This window comes from Oncorhynchus clarkii, chromosome 6 (assembly GCF_045791955.1).
Source record: "Oncorhynchus clarkii lewisi isolate Uvic-CL-2024 chromosome 6, UVic_Ocla_1.0, whole genome shotgun sequence".
In the NCBI taxonomy this organism is placed as follows: domain Eukaryota; kingdom Metazoa; phylum Chordata; class Actinopteri; order Salmoniformes; family Salmonidae; genus Oncorhynchus; species Oncorhynchus clarkii.
The window spans coordinates 74,065,175-74,088,831 of NC_092152.1; the positions used below are offsets into that span (position 1 = coordinate 74,065,175).

The window sequence follows — 23,657 nt, forward strand, 5'->3', positions numbered from 1 at the left end:
GGAGGGAGACAAGGGAGTGGGAGGGAGACGAAGGAGTGGGAGGGAGGGAGACGGTGGGAGGGATTGGGAGGGAGACTAATGGAGTGGGAGGGAGACGGTGGGAGGGAGACACGGGAGTGGGAGGGAGACGGTGGGAGGGAGACGAGGGAGTGGGATGGAGACGGGGGAGTGGGATGGAGACGGGAGGGTGGGAGGGAGGGAGACGAGGGAGTGGGAGGGAGTGGGATGGAGACGTGGGAGGGAGGGAGACGGTGGGAGGGAGACGGTGGGAGGGAGACGAGGGAGTGGAAGGGAGACGAGGGAGTGGACGGAGGGAGACGAGGGAGGGGACGGAGTTGGGGGGAGACGAGTGAGGGAGACGGAGTTGGGGGGAGACGAGGGAGGGAGACGGAGTTGGGGGGGAGACGAGGGAGGGAAACTGAGTTGGGGGGGGGAGACGAGGGAGGGAGACGGAGTTGGGGGGAGACGAGGGAGGGAGACGGAGTTGGGGAGACGAGGGAGGGAGACGGAGTGGGGGGGAGACGAGGGAGGGAGACGGAGTGGGGGGGGGACGAGGGAGGGAGACGGAGTGGGAGGGAGACGAGGGAGGGAGATGGAGTGGGAGGGAGACGGGAGGGAGACGGAGACGAGGGAGACGAGGGAGGGAGATGGAAGGAGGGGGAGGGAGGGAGACGGTGGGAGGGATTGGGAGGGAGACTAATGGAGTGGGAGGGAGACGGTGGGAGGGAGACACGGGAGACTACGGGAGTGGGAGGGAGACGGTGGGAGGGAGACGAGGGAGTGGGAGGGAGATGGAGGGAGTGGGATGGAGACGGGGGAGTGGGAGGGAGTGGGATGGAGACGGGAGGGTGGGAGGGAGGGAGACGAGGGAGTGGGAGGGAGTGGGATGGAGACGTGGGAGGGAGGGAGACCAAGGAGTGGGAGGGAGGGAGACGGTGGGAGGGAGACGGTGGGAGGGAGACGAGGGAGAAGAGGGAGACGAGGGAGTGGAAGGGAGACGAGGGCGTGGGAGGGAGACGGAGGGAGACAAGGGAGATGGAGGGAGTGGGATGGAGACGAGGGAGTGGGAGGGAGGGAGACGTGGGAGGGAGATAAGGGAGACAGTGGGAGGGAGACAAGGGAGACAGAGGGAGGGAGGGAGACAAGGGAGACGGAGGGAGGGAGACAAGGGAGTGGGAGGGAGACAAGGGCGACGGAGGGAGTGGGAGGGAGACAAGGGCGACAGTGGGAGGGAGACAGAGGGAGTCGGAGGGAGACAAGGGAGTGGGAGGGAGACAAGGGAGGGAGAGAAGGGAGACGGAAGGAGTGGGAGGGAGACGGAGGGAGACGGGAGACGGAGGGAGACGGAGGGAGTGGGAGGGAGACATTGGGAGGGAGACAAGGGAGACGGAGGGAGACAGAGTGGGAGGGAGACAAGGGAGACGGAGGGAGTGGGATGGAGACAAGGGCGACGGAGGGAGACGGTGGGAGGGAGACAAGGGAGACGGTGGGAGGGAGACAAGGGAGACGGAGGGAGGGAGACAGTGGGAGGGAGACAAGGGAGACGGAGGGAGGGAGACAAGGGAGTGGGAGGAAGGGAGTGGGAGGGAGACAAGGTCGACGGAGGGAGTGGGAGGGAGACAAGGGCGACGGAGGGAGTGGGAGGGAGACGGAGGGAGTGGGAGGGAGACAAGGGAGACGGAGGGAGACAGAGTGGGAGGGAGGAGGGAGACAGAGTGGGAGGGAGACAAGGGCGGGAGACGGAGGAGAGTGGGAGGGAGACAAGGGAGACGGAGGGAGGGAGACGAGGGAGACGGTGGGAGGGAGACAAGGGAGACGGAGGTAGTGGGAGGGAGACGAGGGCGACAGAGGGAGACGGAGGGAGGGAGACAAGGGAGACAAGGGAGGGAGACGGAGACAAGGGAGACGGAGTGGGAGGGAGACGGTGGGAGGGAGACAAGGGAGTGGGAGGGAGACAAGGGAGATGAAGGGAGTGGAAGGGAGACGGAGGGAGTGGGAGGGAGATGCGGGAGGGAGACTGAGGGAGGCGAAGGGAGGGAGACTAGGGGCGCGAGAGAGAGACTAGGGAGCGCGAGAGAGAGACTAGGGAGCGCGAGAGAGAGACTAGGGAGCGCGAGAGAGAGACTAGGGAGCGTGAGAGAGGGACTAGGGAGCGCGAAAAGAGAGACTAGGGAGCGAGAGAGAGGCGAGATAGAGACTAGGGAGCGAGAGAGAGGCGAGAGAGAGACTAGGGAGCGAGAGAGAGGCGAGAGAGAGACTAGGGAGCGAGAGAGAGGGAGAGAGAGACTAGGGAGCGAGAGAGAGGGAGCGAGAAACTAGGGAGCGAGAGAGAGGGAGCGAGAAACAAGGGAGCGAGGGAGAGAGCGAGAAACAAGGGAGCGAGAAACAAGGGGCCGAGAGGGAGCGAGAAACAAGGGAGCGAGAAACAAGGGGCCGAGAGGGAGCGAGAAACAAGGGACCGAGAGGGAGCGAGAAACAAGGGGCCGAGAGGGAGCGAGAAACAAGGGGCCGAGAGGGAGCGAGAAACAAGGGGCCGAGAGGGAGCGAGAAACAAGGGGCCGAGAGGGAGCGAGAAACAAGGGGCCGAGAGGGAGCGAGAAACAAGGGGCCGAGAGGGAGCGAGAAACAAGGGGCCGAGAGGGAGCGAGAAACAAGGGGCCGAGAGGGAGCGAGAAACAAGGGGCCGAGAGGGAGCGAGAAACAAGGGAGCGAGAGGGAGCGAGAAACAAGGGAGCGAGAAACAAGGGACCGAGAGAGAGCGAGAAACAAGGGAGCGAGAAACAAGGGAGCGAGAAACAAGGGAGCGAGAGGGAGCGAGAAACAAGAGAGCGAGAGGGAGTGAGAAACAAGAGACCGAGAGGGAGCGAGAAACAAGAGACCGAGAGGGAGCGAGAAACAAGAGACCGAGAGGGAGCGAGAAACAAGGGACCGAGAGGGAGCGAGAAACAAGGGACCGAGAGGGAGCGAGAAACAAGGGACCGAGAGGGAGCGAGAAACAAGGGACCGAGAGAGAGCGAGAAACAAGGGACCGAGAGAGAGCGAGAAACAAGGGACCGAGAGAGAGCGAGAAACAAGGGTTCGAGAGAGAGCGAGAAACAAGGGTTCGAGAGAGAGCGAGAAACAAGGGTCCGAGAGAGAGCGAGAAACAAGGGTGCGAGAGAGAGCGAGAAACAAGGGTGCGAGAGAGAGCGAGAAACAAGGGAGCGAGAGAGAGCGAGAAACAAGGGAGCAAGGGTGCAAGGGAGAGAGAGCGAGAAGGGAGCAAGGGAGCGAGAGAGAGCAAGGGAGCGAAGGGAGCAAGGGAGCGAGAGGGAGCGAGAAGGGAGCGAAGGGAGCGAGAGGGAGCGAGAAACAAGGGAGCGAGCGAGGGAGCGAGAAACAAGGGAGCGAGAGGGAGCGAGAAACAAGGGAGCCGAGAGGGAGCGAGAAACAAGGGGCCGAGAGGGAGGGACCGAGAGGGAGCGAGAAACAAGGGACCGAGAGGGAGCGAGAAACAAGGGACCGAGAGGGAGCGAGAAACAAGGGACCGAGAGGGAGCGAGAAACAAGGGAGCGAGAGGGAGCGAGAAACAAGGGAGCGAGAAACAAGGGACCGAGAGAGAGCGAGAAACAAGGGAGCGAGAAACAAGGGAGCGAGAAACAAGGGAGCGAGAAACAAGAGAGCGAGAGGGAGCGAGAAACAAGAGACCGAGAGGGAGCGAGAAACAAGGGACCGAGAGGGAGCGAGAAACAAGGGACCGAGAGGGAGCGAGAAACAAGGGACCGAGAGGGAGCGAGAAACAAGGGACCGAGAGGGAGCGAGAAACAAGGGACCGAGAGGGAGCGAGAAACAAGGGACCGAGAGGGAGCGAGAAACAAGGGACCGAGAGGGAGCGAGAAACAAGGGACCGAGAGGGAGCGAGAAACAAGGGACCGAGAGGGAGCGAGAAACAAGGGACCGAGAGGGAGCGAGAAACAAGGGACCGAGAGGGAGCGAGAAACAAGGGGCCGAGAGGGAGCGAGAAACAAGGGGCCGAGAGGGAGCGAGAAACAAGGGGCCGAGAGGGAGCGAGAAACAAGGGACCGAGAGGGAGCGAGAAACAAGGGACCGAGAGGGAGCGAGAAACAAGGGACCGAGAGAGAGCGAGAAACAAGGGTTCGAGAGAGAGCGAGAAACAAGGGTGCGAGAAACAAGGGACCGAGAGAGAGCGAGAAACAAGGGAAAGAAAGAGAGCGAGAAACAAGGGATTGAGTGAGTGACCCCTGTAGAGGAAAGGCTGTGCAACCACAACAGAACCTGAGACGGAACTGCATTTCCTGACAAAATGTCAATAATATAAAACAATTTGAGTCTAATTTCCCCAAATTTGAAACCCTTATTCAAGATTTCTAAGACCTCTTTGGTGAGAGTAGGCTACCCGTCCTCTCTCTCTGTGTCGATATATCCCCCCTCTCTGTATCACTCTCTGTCTCTCCCCTCTCTCTGTGTAGATCTCTCCCCCCTCTCTGTATCGCTCTCTCAGTGGGAGAGAGAGAAACGAGAGAGAGAGAGCTGAAAAAAATAATCCGTTTTTTTTACTGAATGTATAAAAACATTAAGCAGAGATGCCAAGAGCAGATCCTGGAGTAACCCCAGCATACTAATAATACTGCTGTCATCCATCATCACAGACAACAACCAATTAGCACATTCCTCTTTCCCCTGTTCTCATGTTCTTGGCTAATCCCTTCATTTTGTGTCATTCATCAAAAACAGAAAATGTGCTGGACTCAATACTGTGCGTGTGATAGAGAGAGTGTGTACTTTGAGTTTGGTTGGAGGGATGTTGCTCATTGTATCTAAAACCCAGCCACCTTCGTTGTTTAATTTCAGAGCACAAACCCTGGTGAGAGAGCGGCTGGAGGAATGTTGATTGAGGGGTGATTTTTCTGGGGGTTTATAGAAGGAGGCTGGGTCCTGGGCTGGGTCCTGGGCTGGGGTTACTGTACAGGCCTGGACCTTAATTGTGAAGAGTACTGTAGAAGTTGTCAGCTGGCGCTCCAGAGCCCTCCTCCTCTGACCTGAAGAACTCTGCCTGACCTGCAGAGACAGCCCTGACGCCACTCAGGGACAGCCATCCCCAGACTGCAGCTCTCTCTCTTTGTCTCCGTCTCTCTCTCACACTCACACACACACGTGCTACACAGTACAGCTTAATCTGTACAAGATTCAGAGCCCCCTGCTGAGGACCTGTAAGTACGAGGCATTCAGAAATGCGCTACAGATGTGTGCTGGCAGCAGGATTTCAGCAGTGTTGAGATATTGAGGTCTCCGAGTGTGTTCTTATGTTGGCCAGGGATATCTTTTAAAGCAGCGTACACATGGAGAGCCTCTCCTGTTACTTACCCTGTCTGCTGCAGACTGCTCTGCTGGCTGCCTTGCAAAGGCAAAGCAGGGGCTGAGTGCTTAAGCAGCAACACAACACTACTTCATATAACTCTCTCCCCACCGCCCCACCGCCCACTCCCTCCTATCTCCATCTCTACTCTCAATTCTTCCACACACTCAGTGTCTGATTTTTTCTCCTGGGCTGGCTTCTTTTGGACCTGACCATATTAGTTTGGGCCTAGTTTAAATAGCAGGCTGGTAAGATTTCAGCTCCATGGGGGAGAGAGGAACCTGGCTACATCCTGAGGAGGTTTTAATGATTCAGACAACCTCTGTCAAGCTGTGTCCCAAATGGCACCCTACTCCATATTTAGTGCACTATAGTTAGTCAGTCAGTCAGTCAGTCAGTGATGTGGTGTATACTCCTCCTGAGGTGCCACCCCACTGGGTACACTGCAGAGCTGCTCTACTAGGCTGACTGGGCTAGGATCACACCAGCTGAACTCTACCTCTCTACTGGATTAAACCCTAATCTCTCCTACACGTTCTCACTCTCATAAATCCCCCTCTTTAACACAGAGTGGAGAGGGGAGAGACACTGAGAGCGCGATACAGAGAGGGGGGAGAGATCTACACAGAGAGGGAGAGACACAGAGCGCGATACAGAGAGGGGGGAGAGATCTACACAGAGAGAGGGGAGAGACACTGAGAGCGCGATACAGAGAGGGGGAGAGATATACAGAGAGAGACAGAGGAGGAGACACAGAGAGGGGGGAGAGATCTACAGAGAGAGAGGGGGAGACACAAAGAGAGCGATACAGAGAGAGGGGGAGACACAGAGAGCGATACAGAGAGAGGGAGAGATCTACAGAGAGAGATGGGGAGACACAGAGAGAGCGATACAGAGAAGGGGGAGAGATCTACAGAGAGAGAGGGGGAGACACAGAGAGAGCGATACAGAGAGGGGGGAGAGATCTATAGAGAGAGAGGGGGAGACACAGAGAGCGATAGAGAGAGGGAGAGATCTACAGAGAGAGAGGGGGAGACGCAGAGAGCGATACAGAGAGGGGGGAGAGATCTATAGAGAGAGGGGGGGAGACACAGAGAGCGATAGAGAGGGGGAGAGATCTACAGAGAGAGAGGGGGAGACACAGAGAGCGATACAGAGAGAGGGAGAGATCTACACAGAGAGAGGGGGAGACACAGAGAGCGATACAGAGAGGGGGAGAGATCTACAGAGCGAGAGAGGGGGAGACACCGAGAGCGATACAGAGAGGGGAGAGAGATCTATAGAGAGAGAGAGGGGAGACAAAGAGAGCAATACAGAGAGGGGGGAGAGCTCTACACAGAGAGAGGGGGAGACACAGAGAGCGATACAGAGAGGGGGGAGAGATCTACAGAGAGAGGGGGGAGACACAGAGCGATACAGAGAGGGTGGAGAGATCTATAGAGAGAGAGGGGGAGACACAGAGGGGGGAGAGATCTACAGAGAGAGAGGGGGAGACACAAAGAGAGCGATACAGAGAGAGGGGGAGACACAGAGAGCGATACAGAGAGAGGGAGAGATCTACAGAGAGAGAGGGGGAGACACAGAGAGAGTGATACAGAGAGGGGGGAGAGATCTACAGAGAGAGGGGGGAGACGCAGAGCGATACAGAGAGGGTGGAGAGATCTATAGAGAGAGAGGGGGAGACACAGAGGGGGGAGAGATCTACAGAGAGAGAGGGGGAGACACAAAGAGAGCGATACAGAGAGAGGGGGAGACACAGAGAGCGATACAGAGAGAGGGAGAGATCTACAGAGAGAGAGGGGGAGACACAGAGAGAGTGATACAGAGAGGGGGGAGAGATCTACAGAGAGAGGGGGAGACAGAGAGCGATACAGAGAAGGGGGAGAGATCTATAGAGAGAGAGGGGGAGACACAGAGAGCGATACGATACAGAGAGGGGGAGACACAGAGAGCGATACAGAGAGGGAGAGATCTACAGAGAGAGAGAGGGAGACACAGAGAGCGATACAGAGAGGGGAGGGAGATCTATAGAGAGAGAGGGGAGACACAGAGAGCGATACAGAGAGGGGGGGAAATCTACACAGAGATAGAGGGGAGAGACACTGAGAGAGCGATACAGAGAGGGGGGAGAGATCTACAGAAAAAGGGGGAGACACAGAGCGATACAGAGGGGCGAGAGATCTACAGAGAGAGAGAGGGGGAGACACAGAGAGGGGGAGACACAGAGAGCGATACAGAGGGGAGAGAGATCTACAGAGAGAGAGGGGTAGACAAAGAGAGCGATACAGAGGAGAGAGGGGGAGACACAGAGAACGATACAGAGGGGGGAGAGATCTACAGAGAGAGAGGGGGAGACACAGAGGGGGGGGGATCTACAGAGAGAGAGGGGGAGACAAAGAGAGCGATACAGAGGAGAAAGGGGGAGACACAGAGAGCGATACAGAGGGGGGAGAGATCTACAGAGAGAGAGGGGGAGACACAGAGGGGGGGATCTACAGAGAGAGAGGGGGAGACACAGAGTGATACAGAGAAGGGGGAGAGATATACACAGAGAGAGAGGGGGAGACACAGAGAGCGATACAGAGAGGGGGAGAGATCTACTCAGAGAGCGATACAGAGAGGGGGGAGAGATCTACACAGAGGGTGATACAGAGAGGGTGGAGAGATCTACAAAGAGAGAGAGGGGGGAGACACAGAGCCATACAGAGAGGTGGGAGAGATCTACACAGAGAGAGTGGGGGAGACACAGAGAGCGATACAGAGAGAGAGGGGGAGACACAGAGAGATAGGGGGAGACACAGAGAGCGATACAGAGAGGTGGGAGAGATCTACAGAGAGAGAGGTGGAGACACCGAGAACGATACAGAGAGGGAGGAGAGATCGACAGAGAGAGAGAGGGAGACACAGAGAGCGATACAGAGAGGGGGGAGAGATCTACACAGAGAGAGAAGGGGAGACACAGAGAGCGATACAGAGAGAGAGGGGGAGAGATCTACACAGAGAGAGGGGGAGACACAGAGAGCGATACAGAGAGGGGGGAGAGATCTACAGAGAGCGATACATAGAGAGGGAGAGATCTACAGAGAGAGGGGGAGACACGGAGAGAGCGATACATTGAGGGGGGAGAGATCTACAGAGAGAGAGGGGGAGACACTGAGAGAGCTAGTAGCTCCACGTGGACTAGATCAAGCAGCTCAGGTGTTGTTTTAGTGGTTTTTGATTTGATTGCTGTGTTTATCATGTAGTTAGTGTATGTCTAGGTTTATATCTGTGTAGTCTTGTGGAATGAGAGTGTTTTCAGTAGTATATGTGTCAATGCCAGAGAGAGAGAGCTTTTTCAGATGTGTGTGTGAAAGAGAACTCTCAGATCAGGGGTGTGTGTGTGTAATGGTTATTAGGCCAGATGACTGTAATGCCAGAGACACCTGAGTTGGCATTTTCCATGGTTAAGCCCTGTGCTCACATATCACGCAGTCCCATTGGTATGCACTCACAGACACTGCTGCCAGGAGAGAAGAGGGGGTCGGGTGGACTGAAAAAACAATCCCACCAGCGTATCGCTACCCCCAATGACGATAGACCCCGTCACGGAAATAACCTCACAGACAACCCACAATTCCCCACAGGAAGAGTGTGATTGTGACCAGTGATTTGAGGCCGTTCTTTGACCAACTCCAGTACTGTGTGTCAGTGACAGTCAGTCATACGCTCACTCTGTTTAGATTCTTCAATTACAGTACTGTCTTCTCTAACTTTCTGGTTCTGCTCAGCTTCAACTCAGTTGTCAAACGAGCTCTAAATATATAGAGCTGAATAGTGTCATTTGGATTTAGCCATGTCAGTATGTATTGGCGGCTCTAGTGTATATCTCCAGTGTCCATCTAGAATAGCTTGTTTATATGGTGACTATACTCTTCCTCTTTACTGTATGTATGACAACAAACATGGAAATAAACTCTGTAGCTAAATCTGGTGGAATATATATTTGTTGTGCTTGGTCCGTGACAAATACACTAAAATGAATGTGTCTCTATGTTTCTCTTTCTCCAGGATGTGTTGGACAAGGCGTGTGCAGAGGGAATCAGTGATGAACATTACCGTTTAGAAGGTAGGACACCCCCCCTCCCCCCACTAAGCTCCTCAAATGTGCTGAGGGGGATGTATGGAACCCCTCCCCCAGTCCCCCTCTCCCCCTTTACCTTCCTTCTCCTTTCCTCCCCCTTTCTCTCACCTGGCCCTCCTCTCCCCCTCTGTGCTTTGCAATCCACCTCCATCTATTCTGTTTTCCCCCTGTGTGTTGTGATCCTTAATTAAGGAATCGGGAGGAAAGGCATCCCCCTTCATCTGAACTGAGCTGGAAAAGAGCACCAGAGCTCTGTTGTGCTACTTAACTGGCTGCAGGGGAGACTGGGATGGGACCAGGCCAGATATGTGGGTCAGGGTGTCTCGGCTGGCTAGTTTTGTCGTTGATTTGAGCTAGTTCAGGCTGGTTTATTTTAAGGGGTGGGCCAGGTATGCTTTGGTCCTCATAACGTTGCAATATCGAGTCCCCGAGCTGACAAGGTAAAAATCTGTTGTTCTGCCCCTGAACAAGGCAGTTAACCCACTGTTCCTAGGCTGTCATTGGAAATAAGAATTTGTTCTTAACTGACTTGACTAGTTAAATAAAGGTAAAATAAAAATCACCATATACAAGTACCTTAAGACCTGGTGAAAAGCGATATAAATAAACCTATTATAGAACATGTAATTATGGTAACGTTAAATGACCATTCACACCACACCTTGTTCATGTCAAAATCCCTCCCTGTGTACGCTTAGGAGCCATCTTGCTTCCTTTCTCCTCCCCTCATTCTCAGAAGAGTAGACACTATGGTTTTCTTACAGACTCTGCAAAAGTACTATTTGTGGTACATTTCAGTCAGAACTTATAAGAGACAACTTATTATCAAAGTAGGTCTTGATTACCGTTTGGTGCAATTCTTCTTCAGACCTGGGGGTTCACTAACAGATTTCAGATTTTAACTTGAATGAAAGCCCTTATGGAGCATTCCGGCTTCTTGATTCTTTATAACCCTGGAAAGAAAGTGGTTTGTTGAAGGGGAAAGGGACAGACATAGAGAGCCAGAGAGAGCTTACAGATGATCGTTAGACCAAAGCACATATAAAAGCTTGTCTTTCCTCAGGGCTTCAGTAAGCATTTTCAAATAAAGTTTGTGAGGATTAAAAAATAGCTTGCTGGCAAAATTGCAAAGCGGGATGAAGCAAAAGGGATCCAAGATGGTAGTGTGTTTTGACTCTTTGGATCTTGCAGATACATCCTCCGTGCCTTTTCAAATGTAGTTTTCACAAGGCCATTAAGTGAGGCTTATAAGTCCCAATCAGCTGTATAAACCTGTATCTTTGTGTCAGGTCACACTTGCTTGACTCTCAGACCAACCACACAGAGTTGAAAGCTGAGAGTGTGTGACAGCGGTCGTGTGTGACAGCGGGTGTGTGTGTTATGTCAGGCCTGTTGGATCAGGCATGATGGCATAGTGCGAGTCCCTCCTCCCCCTCCCTTCAGATCACCAGCATTTAGTTCCCCTCTAAAGAGCAGGCTGACTGTATTTCAGTGATTAGGGGGTCAGTCTGAGAGGGAGATAGCAGATTATGTTGACATAGGGAATAGGGTGCCCTCTGGGACATAGCCTATTCCTCTGGGTCTTTTAATTAGCCTGGCGATAAGCATCACCATCTCCACATTGGGCTTGTTACGCAACAGATCCCCCCCCCCCGCACGGCACAATGGTACCTTTGAGCATCTGTGATGATCAAAAGACAGGGATATTTTTCCCTCCTCCAAAAAGTTTTTGCTCCCCAGGACGCTGCCTTTCATTGTGCCTGCAGCCGAGGGGACGGGAGACTGGACAGACATGTTCCTCTCTCTTTGATCTGCTTGGATACGGAGGAAAGGGAATGAGGCTGTTGTGTCTGTCTGTCTGCTCCTTTGGCGACCACAACAAACGCTGTTTCAGATTTGACTTGGCTTAATTAATTAGTGATTCTGTTTTACAGCCGGCTGGTCTGATCCTCGGCCAAAAGGTTTGAGAATGGAACTTCAAAGTGCAACAGGGGGAGGGGTTTGGGGGTGAGCTGTGTGTGTGTGTGTGTTTGTGTGTGTGTGTGTGCCCGCGTGCTCAGTAACCCAGCCATCTCCTGATTGGTTGGGCAGGAGCACAAGCAAAACCAAATGGCCACCAACTGCGTCCCAATGAAATGCCACCCTATTCCGTAAATAGTGCACTACTTGGACCCATGGAGTGACTCTGTGTATTCATGGCCTCTGCCCTTGGCCTATCAGTCTCTTTTTCATTTGTAGTACCCAGGTCTGAAACATCTGAGGTTTTAGTTGGATTCGGATGTGATGAGAGGATATGAAAGGACTGTGACATGTTACAGTAGGAGATGTTGGTGGGATGACATACACTATACAGGTTTGATACTGTAGTTGGGGCCTACTGTTGATGAGGATGTGCGTAGCGGTGGAATAGGATGTGTGTGTGACAGACGAGGTGAGGCCTCCCTATGGACGCTGTTTGTCTGGGCTATATGTCTGGAAGCTATAATACTCAGTGAAACTTCCAGCATTATGAGCTCAGCTACAGTGGGCACAGAGACCGAGGCAGGGCTCCCACGGGGTTCTTTGATGTTCAGATCAGATGATGTTCCCACTTTAGAATGTAATATCTTAAGCCACATTATACAGTAGCATCATGTCCTGTTCTTGGCATGTAGGGCATGTTATGTCTGTTCAGTTCCATGTTCTATTCCTCCACCTCCTCTCCCATTCCTGGGGCTATGCTAGCACTTTCCCATGGCAATGATGTGCATCCAAGCCCCGGAGTATTTTGTGTCTGTGCCTTATGCTTATTTATACACTGGATTCTTGATGTAGCTTACTGTAATATATCTACTGTTGTACATATCTACTGTTGTACATATCTACTGCTGTAAATATCATTCTTAGTTGATCCTGTGTACATTCTCCCGGTGTACATACATATAGTTTGCATTTGATTACTGCTACAGTGCTCTTTGGGTTGTTAATCAGATTCGCCGTTAATGATTTGTCTTTTTTGTATTTTCTTTCCTTACATTTTTTAAAACATTTTACTGCATCGTTAGGAGCTAGTAGCATTAGCATTTCGCTGCACCTGCTACAACATCTGCTAAACTGTGTACGCGACCAGTAAACTTGTATTTGATAATTTGGTTGCGTGTGTGTTCTTACAGTGGCTCTGCCCCCGGAGAAGACGGTGGACAGTTGCTGTGTGGAGGAGAAGATGCAGGGGAGAGCGAGCCAGGCGCCCACAGGCACACAGAAACAGCTCCAGTTTGAAGTGAGTGTGAAGTTGAACTGTGAACCACCAACATGGACCATTTATTAGTGCTTCTGGGAAAAACTAGAGCGACAATATTAATACTCTTTCAGGGATGGAAGGAGGCACACTTGCACACATAGTCATGAATGTATTAAAAAGTATATTGCAATGCGATTCGTTTCAGGAGCTTGAGTGTGCCGTCTCTGTAGAGGAAGACAACAGACAGGAGTGGACGTTCACGCTGTATGATTTTGACAACAATGGCAAGGTCACCAGAGAGGTAAGGGTTCAAACACATTTTATATTCAAACATACTCTAACACATAACAGGGCACTTTCCTTTTCCCCCGCCCATGATCGTTTCCTCTTTCAAACTAACACACACATACACATACATAGACTAAGGGAGACACAACCAGGTGAAGTTACATTCATCCATTTCAATAATACAGCCACTAGGAACCAAAGAGACCTTTTCCTTCCCAGCGTTAGATACCTAGTGGCTGGCTTCTGCCTTGTAAAGATCTGAGCAGTGCAGTCAGAGAGGCCTGTATTTTTGGAGAGCTGAGTTGAAACGGTGTGAAGAGACTGAAGCCGTCCTCTGTGTGGTGGGATGGTTGGATCTCCAGTTTCTTTGGCATCGCCCATGGCCCCGCGGCACATGAGACGGCAGGCGGCAGCTCACACAAAAAGAAGAAGGAAATAGCTTTCTTCTCCAGCTCCCTTTCTTTATTTCTTCAGACGTATGAAAAAATGGAAAACTAAAAGTGACATAGGAAGCTTTTTTTTACGTCTTAGCGTTTGAAACGGTATCTGGAGCCAGTCCCCAAAGAGCTCATAATAGGCCTTTATGTTGTATTGAGAGAGAGGCAAGGCAATAGGAATGCAGGCATTTGGACGTTTTAGAGGAGCGAGAGCAGAAGCTAGGCTAACAGGCCCAAAAAGGTCCTAATTTCTGAGTGGTTTTGTAAGCCCCTTTTCTCGGCAGTGACAGTCCAGGGAACATTAGTAGAAATGCAGTAATTACCTTCAGAGGGAAAATGCTAACAAGACTTGAAATATGTATAATTAAACATACTATGCTATTGATCCATCTGTGGATGTTCATGTTGCTCTCTTCCCAAACAGGCTTTTAAAGACTTACGCGAGTGCAGATTTCAGATGTCTGCTCTGTGCTCACTGACTTTGTGTGTGGATGTTATTCGGCCTTTCTGTCTCTCCTACAGGATTTTCCCTCTTATTTTCTCTCTTTCTCTTTCTTATTCTGTTTATGTCTGACTCTTATCCCTGGGGCAAAGGTCTGTGCTATGGCCTTCAGCTACTCAACTCTTTCAAAGAGCGGAAAGAGAGAGATACTGAGAGGGAGATAATACTTTTAAAAGCTCTTAATTGAACCACTGCCAAAGTTACACTAACCACCATAAAAAGCCTACAGAGAGAAAGGGTAATGAAGACTCTATCTATTAAGAGCAGAGCTGCTATAGAGTGGGTTGTGCATCAGTTCATCTTTTAGCACTTCTCCTCCCACCTCCCAGACATATCTTGTCATGCATTTATCCCATCTTTGTACTCCCGCTTTGTTCTCCCTGCCTGATCACTTTACAGGTGGAACACTGAAATAAAACAACTGACAACTCTGCATGTTCTTCTCTTCATCTCTCCTGTTTTCCTGTAACATGTTAGACAGACTACAGTAACTGAGTTGTCGGCTGTGCACTAACTCAGACCCCCCCTCAGGACATCACCAGCCTGCTCCACACCATCTATGAGGTGGTGGACACGTCGGTCAACCATTCCCCCAGCAGCAGCAAGACACTGCGGGTCAAGCTCTCCGTGGCCCCCGACTCCAGCCAGCGCTGGCAGAGCTGCACACAGGGCACCGCAGGTAACCACCAGGCTGGGGGAGGATCACAGGGCTGGGAGGGAGGGAGGATGGGGCAGACGGGGGACCAGAAGGGGGAGATGGAGGGGGAGGAGAGAGGAGCGGTGTTCTTTGAGCTCCCCTACTTGACTGTTCTGCTGTCAGCACATCCAGAGTCTTGTTTATTGTCATGCAGAAAGGCACCTGCTTCAGGCATGTCAGACTCCTCTCGCTCTATCTCTATCTCTCTCTCTATCTCTCTCTCTATCTCTCTCTCTATCTCTCTCTCTATCTCTCTCTGTCTCTCTCTGTCTCTCTCTGTCTCTCTCTCTGTCTCTCTCTCTGTCTCTCTGTCTGTCTCTCTCTCTGTCTCTCTCTCTGTCTCTCTCTCTGTCTCGCTCTCTGTCTCGCTCTCTGTCTCGCTCTCTGTCTCGCTCTCTGTCTCTCTCTCTGTATCTCTTTCTGTTTCTCTCTCTCTCTGTCTCTCTCTCTCTCTCTCTCTCTCTCTCTCTCTCTCTCTCTCTCTCTGTCTCTCTCTGTCTCTCTCTGTCTCTCTCTCTCTCTCTCTCTCTCTCTCTCTCTCTCTCTCTCTCTGTCTCTCTCTCTGTCTCTCTCTCTCTCTCTCTCTCTCTGTCTCTCTCTGTCTCTCTCTGTCTCTCTCTCTCTCTTTCTCTCTCTCTCTCTCTCTCTCTCTCTCTCTCTCCCTATCTCTCCGGCACAATGGGGTTCATTTTTAATGATGGGAGTAGTGACAGAGCTGAGAACCCCCCAGTGCCTTCAAATACTCTGAAAGAAACCTTAAGAGATGCACCAACTCCTTTTGATAACCACAACCATTTTATTTTTCTCCAGTGTTTCTTCTTCTCCCTCACCCCCCACTTCTCAGAGCTGTCGGTAAAATATAGCTACATTCAATGTAACTTTTCTAACTGACGACTTGGTAAACAAGTATTGAGAAAATATGATGCCCTGTTTGTTTACTTCCTGTTGTTGGGGCTATTTATAACGTCAAGTGATTCAAAAGAAGCAGGCTTTGAAAACGAACCATTAGCTGGCTGTTTTCATGCTAATTTCAAACCACAACATATCTTACTTCATTAATAAACTCTGGGTTATATATACAGTACCAGTCAAATGTTTGGACACAACTACTCATTCCAGGGTTTTTCTTTCTTTCTTTCTTTCTTTTTATTTCTTTATTTTTTACTATTTCTACATTGTAGAATAATAGCGAAGACATCAAAACTATGAAATAACATATGGAATCATGTAGTCACCAAAAAAGTGTTAAACAAATCTAAATATAGTTTATATTTGAGATTCTTCAAATAGCCACCTTTTGCCTTGACAGCTTTGCACATTCTCTCAACCAGCTTCATGAGGTAGTCACCTGGAATGCTTTTCAATTAACAGGTGTGCCTTGTTAAAAGTTAATTTGTGGAATTTCTTTCCTTAATGCGTTTGAGCCAATCAGTTGTGTTGTGACAAGGTAAGGGTGGGGTGGTAAGCAGAAGATAGCCATATTTGGTAAAAGACCAAATAAAAGGCAAGAAATTATGGCAAGAACAGCTCAAATAAGGAAAGAGAAACGACCGTCCATCATTACTTTAGGACATGAAGGTCAGTCAACCCGGAAAAATGTCAAGAAAGTTTCTTTAAGTGCAGTCGCAAAAAACATCAGGCGCTATGATGAAACTGGCTCTCATGAGGACCGCCACAGGAATGGAAGACGCAGAGTTACCTCTGCTGCAGAGGATAAGTTCATTAGAGTTACCAGCCTCAGAAAGAGTTCAAGTAACAGACACATCTCAACATCAACTGTTCAGAGGAGACTGCGTGAATCAGGTCATCATGATTGAATTGTTGCAAAGAAACCACTAATAAAGGACACTAAGAACAAGAGACTTGCTTGGGCAAAGAAAAATGAGCAATTGACATTAGACTGGTGGAAACCTGTCCTTTGGTCTGATGAGTCCAAATTTGAGATTTTTGGTTCCAACCGCCATGTCTTTGTGAGATGCAGAGTGAACAGATTATCTCTGCATGTGTGGTTCCCACCGTGAAGTATGGAGGAAGATGTGTGATGGTGTGGGGTTGCTATGTTGGTGACACTGTGATTTATTTTGAATTCAAGGCACACTTAACCAGCATGGCTACCACAGTATTCTGCAGCATTACACCATCCCATCTGGTTTGCGCTTAGTGGGAATATCATTTGTTTTTCAACAGGACAATGACCCAACACACCTCCAGGCTGTGTAAGGGCTATTTGTCCAAGAAGGAGAGTGATGGTTTGGGATGAGTTGGACTGCAGAGTGAAGGAAAAGCAGCCAACAAGTGCTCAGCATATGTGGGAACTTCATCAAGACTGTTGGAAAAGCATTCCAGGTGAAGCTGGTTGAGAGAATGCCAGGGATGTGCAAAGCTGTCATCAAAGCAAAGGGTTGCCACTTTGAAGAATCTCAAATATATTTAGATTTGTTTAACACTTTTTTTTGGTTACTATATGATTCCATATGTGTTATTTCATAGTTTTAAAATGTATTCACTATTATTCTACAATGTAGAAAATAGTACAAATTAAGAAAAACCCTTGAATGAGTAGATGTGTCCAAACTTTTGACTGGTACTGTATCTATTTTTTCTTTGTGTCTTATGAGACCTGGAGTAAATAAATGAAGCATTGTTGTTTTTTGTCTTTTATAGATCTTCAAAGTAAAAGGCAGTGAACAAAGGTTTCTTTCTTCTGAGAGAAATTGTGTGTGTGTGTGGCTGCTCTTTTTGATAATGTCCTGCTCTCTCACAGACATGCCCCACCCCAGAACGAAGACTGACAAGTGCATTGAAGACCTTAAAGGTGCAGAGAAGAAGTCTCGAGCCCTCCTCAGGTAACATATGTTCTACAGCCTGCAGCAAGGTTTTACAAGACAATAATGTACATCTGTACAGCTTTGACACTAATAACAATCTTTATTTTGACACCGACAGAATGTATGTTTTGCAATGCATCTAAGAGAGCTAAAAAACTGCTTCAAGCTGTTGTAAAGTTGCATCTCTCTCCCCTCCAGGCGCCATCACAGTGACCACCACACTATCCAGCACCAGGTTCTGATCCAGCAGGGTCAGAGTCAGGGCTGCCAGCGCCACTGTGTGGATGAGAACCTGGAGCGCAGGAACCACTACCTCGACCTGGCTGGCATCGAGAATTACACATCCCGCTTTGGAGCAGGTGAGCTGGCCCAGGTGGGCTGGTCCGGGGGGGTAGAAAGCCAGAAGGATGGGGGGGGGGGGCTAGGGCCGATGATGGAGAGATTGGAGACTAGAGGCACTGACTGATCACAGCACCGCGGTACTTTGAAGCTGTGTCCAGATAGAGGCCTTCATTACCCCAGCACCTGCTTGGAGGCAGGCAGGTAGGTCTGGCCAGTATAACATAGAGGCCTTCATTACCCCAGCACCTGCTTGGAGGCAGGCAGGTAGGTCTGGCCAGTATAACATAGAGGCCTTCATTACCCCAGCACCTGCTTGGAGGCAGGCAGGTAGGTCTGGCCAATAAAACATAGAGGCCTTCATTACCCCAGCACCTGCTTGGAGGCAGGCAGGTAGGTAGGTCTGGCCAGTAAAACATAGAGGCCTTCATTACCCCAGCACCTGCTTGGAGGCAGGCAGGTTGGTCTGGCCAGTAAAACATCTGGACCCACCAGGGCACAATGCAATGTCTTTAGGGGCCAAGCCTCATCATGAAGTGAATTCAATTATGTTTAATATGGGGCTGCTTTTGTTTAAATGTCTGTGTTGATGGTAATATTTTTTAGTGTGACCCCCCCCCCCCCCCCCCTCTAGAAAAAAAGAAAGCAGAAAAAAATGAAGAGGTATTACAAAAGTATTGGAACTGGTAATTTTAACGTTTATGAGTTACGAACTTCTGTCTTTCAGTGAAGTTATTGATGTATCAATTGACCCATTATGGGTTATTTATCCTGACTTATATTTCTCCCCTCTCCAGCCCCCACCACAGAGCCTGTGAAAGCAGAGCCACAGACCCGACCATCGAACCAGACCAGGTCTCGCTCTCATGAACCAGAGAATGGCCACACCTACTCCCACCACCGTCGCTCACAGGTGGCCATGGAGAGCAGCGCCGCCCCAGGCCCTGACGCCCTTTGTCCCCCACGACCGAGTAAAGACTCAGGTAAACACGCCCTGCGCTCCCCCAAGACCCACAGCCGGACACACCCCACACAGACCACCACGGGCAGGGTGATGAGGAGCAGAGGGGCCCCACCTCCCCCGGCCCTACCCAGCCAGGCCCCCTCTCACCAGTCCTCAGCCCCCTACCGCAGGCACAAGCAGAGGGCCAAGGAGGGCCAGCAGCAGTCCCGGGCCCTGGGGGCTCCAGTGGGGCCTGTGGTGGAGGAGCAGGTGAGGGTCCTACCCAGTGTGCGACTCTATGAAGGAGGGCTGGCCCAGATGGTTCAGAGGCACGAGCATCATCACCACCATGAACACCACCACCACTACCACCACTTCTACCAGTCCTGAGTCAGCCAGCCAGCTCCCTGTCCTGCTGCCCCTGGCCCCTGAGCACCTTCTCACAGTCCCATCTCAACCTGGCTCCACTGCCAGCCCAGTAGACTCTACAGATAGACAGGCCCCTCCCACACAGCACAGCAACAGCACAGCTAGAAGTGTGACACTGTCAGGGGGAGTTGGGTCTTACATGGCCCTGTGGGCTAAGAGGACAGGACATCAAGAGGAGTTGGACAGACAGGGAGAGGTGCAGGGTGAAGAGGGTTATTATGGGGTTGTCCAGGCATGAAGAGTCCCTGTGAGTCAGCGGGACAGTGTCTTGGTCTTCAGGTGTGCCAGGAACCAGGAGCAGGACACGGCAGAGGGATGTAACAGGGGAACCTGAGAGGAACAGAAGGAGAAAAGAGATTTGGCTGTAGTCCTCCAGAGGACTCCTCTCATCCCTCTCTGTCTGTCTGGTTCTCTGAAAGCCTCTACTCTGATGGACTAGGTGACTTGGATGGAAAGACTGATGTAAAAAGATAAAATATATGATGCTCAGTGTCCAGTGAGTTTTTGTCCGAGAGAGAGACTGCGTGTGTGTGTGTGTGAAAAAATGTACACACATTTGGGTGTATGAATATACAGTGTGTGTGTGTGTGTGTGTGCATTGGTTCATATGAATATTTGTGTGTGTGTGTGTGTATAGTGTCTGTGTGCATGTATTACCTGTCTGCTGTGACACCCCTGTCGCCACTGAAAAGCACTTGTGGCTGCAGTTGCATTGGAGACACTTTGGGCTGTCAGAACAGAGGGCTGACAGGCATCGGCTGGATATGATGAAGACGAGATCATCCAGCTCCTGAATCTCACATGCAATACAGGACCCTCCCTGAGAGAACGATGTTAAAATGTTCCGTGAGAATAGAAGACTGTAATCAGCTGCTACCTCTAGTGTTATTAATGGTGTTATTATTATTGTTATTAATCAGATGCTATTTTTCAGTTACATTTTGTTGTAATTTTTAAAGATGACACAATCTGCAGTAATGTAGTGTTGAAACGCTCCTACATGTTTTACCTACATATTGTATATATTATCAACATTATAATCTTTATTTATAATGTGATGTTTGTATCAACAATCTACATTTATTTCTCACTCAACCCCATTTTCCTGATGTACCCTATTGAAAGACCATTATATATACAATTTAGACCATCAAAGATACAACTCTGAATCCCCCTAATATCACCTCCTAATATCACCACACACAGTTCTTTCACACAAATGGTCAGTGTACACCTTCTCAAGTACATCTCTGCCTTCTGAACAGTGTCTGTCTAATCGTTGTGGTTAGCAGTTCACAGTAAGGCTCTTTCTCATTAGCTGAATCATAAGTATGTGGTGGTTGACAATCCACAGCAGTCCCATGATCCTCCAGGTCTGATCATAACACATGACCCTAACCGCTGTCCCCTCATGAGGCATCCCCCTCTCCCCAGCTGTCAGCACCTGTTTCACCAGGCCGCCCTCACGCCATGTGTCCCCAGCACTCAGGCAACAAGGCTCTGTTTATGATGCTGGCAGGGTGGGCTGGGCCGGGGTGGAGGCTCAGCTGTCTGTCTCATTCCTCTGGTGCTAGGTGACACCAGGCCCAGCCCCTAGGCTCCACCAGGACCATAACTCACCCTGCTGAAGGCCTGTTGTTGGGACCGGCAGCTCAAACCATACAGGACCTCTCAGATCCTCTCCCATCCTAGGTGAACCATCAGAGCCCTACACCACTGTTTAGGGCAGGTCACTATGGTATGCCTGCATCTAGTCCAGGAGCTCTTGACTGAGTATCATCTGGTCAGGGTGAAGAGGAGAAATACTGTAATCCGCAATGTTCCCTCTATTTTTTTCGTTACTGAACAAATTTCAGGTCTGCTGAGCACAAACTTGAACATTGTGAAAATTCTAAGCGTGTTTAATGTGAACACTGAGGCATCGTTATTCACATACCATTATTACAGGGAATCAGGCAAAATATGCTACCCTCTGCCTGTTGGCTACACTGCTCCTTTAAGACAAATAAGCAATTTACCTGACTTTTCAAATATGTCTAGAAATGCACACGTTTTGTGCCCTTGTAGGAAGCAATCACTCCCCCATTACTGACTACAAATGATCTATAACTGGGCTAATAACTGACTAACTAGCGAAGGATATGAACACATGTACACGCGTTGCTACATGTAGCTAATATTGCGTTGATTCGATCACAATTCCCACAGTAAACAGAAACGTTAACTAATGGGGAAAACTCTAGAAAGTTTGCTTCTCTGTGTGGGCAGATATTTCTTCTGCATGGCAGTCCTGGGGGAGCTGGTAGTCCGTATGAGCTAATAGACCTCGCTATTGGCTATGCGTTGTGAGCAGGTGTGAAGAGTTAATGAATTCCCCTACAGGTGTGTTGAACCTCACACCAGGTGTGTAGACATCAAAGCCAACTTTCCACTCTGGGTCATGTCTAGGTTTAGAGCTTTTACTACAAGTTTCCGTTAGTGTGTGTTTTGGGTCAGTTGAGGGAATCTGGTGCATTCCAGTCTTGTCCTAAGCTCCAGTGCTTCCTTCTCTCACATAGCTGCAAACTGTCCATTAGCAGAGGCACCAGTCAAGCTGACCTCACCACGGGACACAGTCACCCACCTCAGCCACCCCCAAGGGGAACGCAGCTGCACCCCATTCCTCAGCCCCGCTCTGCGATCTGCTTGCCGCTGGCATCTGCCTGGCCTAGCATGGCAGCACCCCATCTGACAGGGCCCATCTCAACACTATAACTCATGTTGTAGTCTTCACACCACACCTAAACTGTGTGTGTGTGTGTGTGTGTGTGTGTGTGTGTGTGTGTGTGTGTGTGTGTGTGTGTGTGTGTGTGTGTGTGTGTGTGTGTGTGTGTGTGTGTGTGTGTGTGAGAAGGTGTCTGCAGTGATCCGCTCAGACAGACACTGTGGCTAATAGGCAGGGATCTGCTTGGGTTCTCATCCTCAGTTAAACTCCCTCCCCCCAACACCACAGACACTAGACGAATGGTGCCATGTGCCTTTAGAGTACTGTGGTATTAGTGGGGCAGCCGCTGGAACAGATATCTCTATGGTGTGTCTGAAATGGAGCCCTATTCCCTATATAATGTACAACTTTTGACCAGGGCCCAGGGTCTGGTCAAAAGTAGTGCACTGTCCCTCTTTAAAGGGACACTCCAGCTTCACTGGCATCTAAAGTTCTGCTCCAGAATGCTCCACTGTATCTTCATCTGTAAATGTATTCAGTTTTGGTATTTACAGACAAGACTGAATTAAATGTTCTCATTGTATTCCATCACTAAGTTATGTTTTGTAAAATTAATGTATCTCCATGTTAAACTAATGTAAATAGTATATGGACTGCAGAAAGGTTATACCAGTGTCATGTAGAAGGAATAAACGTATTTATAATAATTGAATGACTGAGCGAATATACAGTATTTCTGCCAAGCTATCACACTTGCCTGCTATTTTGTCACTTCTCTACAGAGTCTGCTGTGCCAATCAGTGCTAGCAGGGAATGATAGTTGTCTCTTTTTCTCTCACTTCCTTCACTTCTTCTTGGTGATTGTTGTAAATGAAACATGTCTAACACTTGCTGTTCAGTTCCTCAATAGCAGACCAGACCCTTTCCCTCTTTTCCCTAATGGCTTTTTTATGACTTTGTTTAGTTTATATAGACGATTTTTGATTAATTGCTTTATTTATTTGATAGCAGAACTGTGCCAAGGGAGATACCCTTTCATTAAAGTATGAACCTGTTCCCTAGAATACGTCTGCTGACTCCTTTGTGTAGCTTTGTGCTGTGCGAATATGTGTTGGATGAGGGAGGGAATGTGTGTGAGAGAGAGAGAGAGAGAGATCTAAACCACCACAGGTCTATCTGTGTGTCTTGGAATCTGTTTCTGCTGAACCTCTGTTCCTGTGGTGTTTTTTATGCATACATTTTCTCATTGTAGTGTTTGTGCATTTGGATTTATTGCGGGTCGTTTTATCCGCTTTGTATGTGTGTGTGTTTTGATGTGCCGTGTATGTGTTTGTTTGATGTGGCTGTATGTGGGAACATGTGGGGATGAGAGAGTCAGAGGGCAGGGGAGGGGGGAGGATCCTTTCCATCCCACCCCATGGAGCCTCGGTGGGCTCCCAGATCTGGCTGCCAACAGCTGTCCTCCGTGCCACCCTCTCTACATGCACACCCTTTGATATGCAGCTTAAGCTCTTATCTCTCATTGGGACGAGCACAGAGTGTCCACGGCAACGTGTCTCTCGGCAACCTGACCTGCCATTCTCTCCCAAATACATGCCATTTAAATCAGCCACGTTTATGTGTCTGGAGAAGTCGGCATCATGATAAACAGTATCTATCCCTCTGACACTGACACATCAAACCATTTCAAAAGCTCCATTTCTTCATTTAATCTTTTAGTACATCAATTGTATTCTCAGCCCACTGCAGGGTCTACATAGATATATGTTAGCCAGGAGTGGGTATAGAAAC

The 23,657-nt window shown here is 50.0% G+C and overlaps 1 protein-coding gene across 1 annotated transcript in view; it reads left to right on the plus strand.

Moving 5' to 3' along the window:
• The window catches only part of LOC139411603 (protein naked cuticle homolog 1-like), a 43,617-nt gene extending 20,687 nt beyond the window's left edge, over positions 1-22,930 (plus strand). Inside the window, exons 4-10 of the mRNA XM_071158167.1 lie at positions 9,407-9,464; positions 12,632-12,738; positions 12,905-13,000; positions 14,458-14,605; positions 17,388-17,469; positions 17,650-17,810; positions 18,588-22,930. Coding sequence (XP_071014268.1) covers positions 9,407-9,464; positions 12,632-12,738; positions 12,905-13,000; positions 14,458-14,605; positions 17,388-17,469; positions 17,650-17,810; positions 18,588-19,123 — 1,188 coding nt within the window. The 3' untranslated portion in view covers positions 19,124-22,930. The remainder of the gene's footprint in view (positions 1-9,406; positions 9,465-12,631; positions 12,739-12,904; positions 13,001-14,457; positions 14,606-17,387; positions 17,470-17,649; positions 17,811-18,587) is intronic.
• The last annotated feature ends 727 nt before the right edge of the window (positions 22,931-23,657 follow it).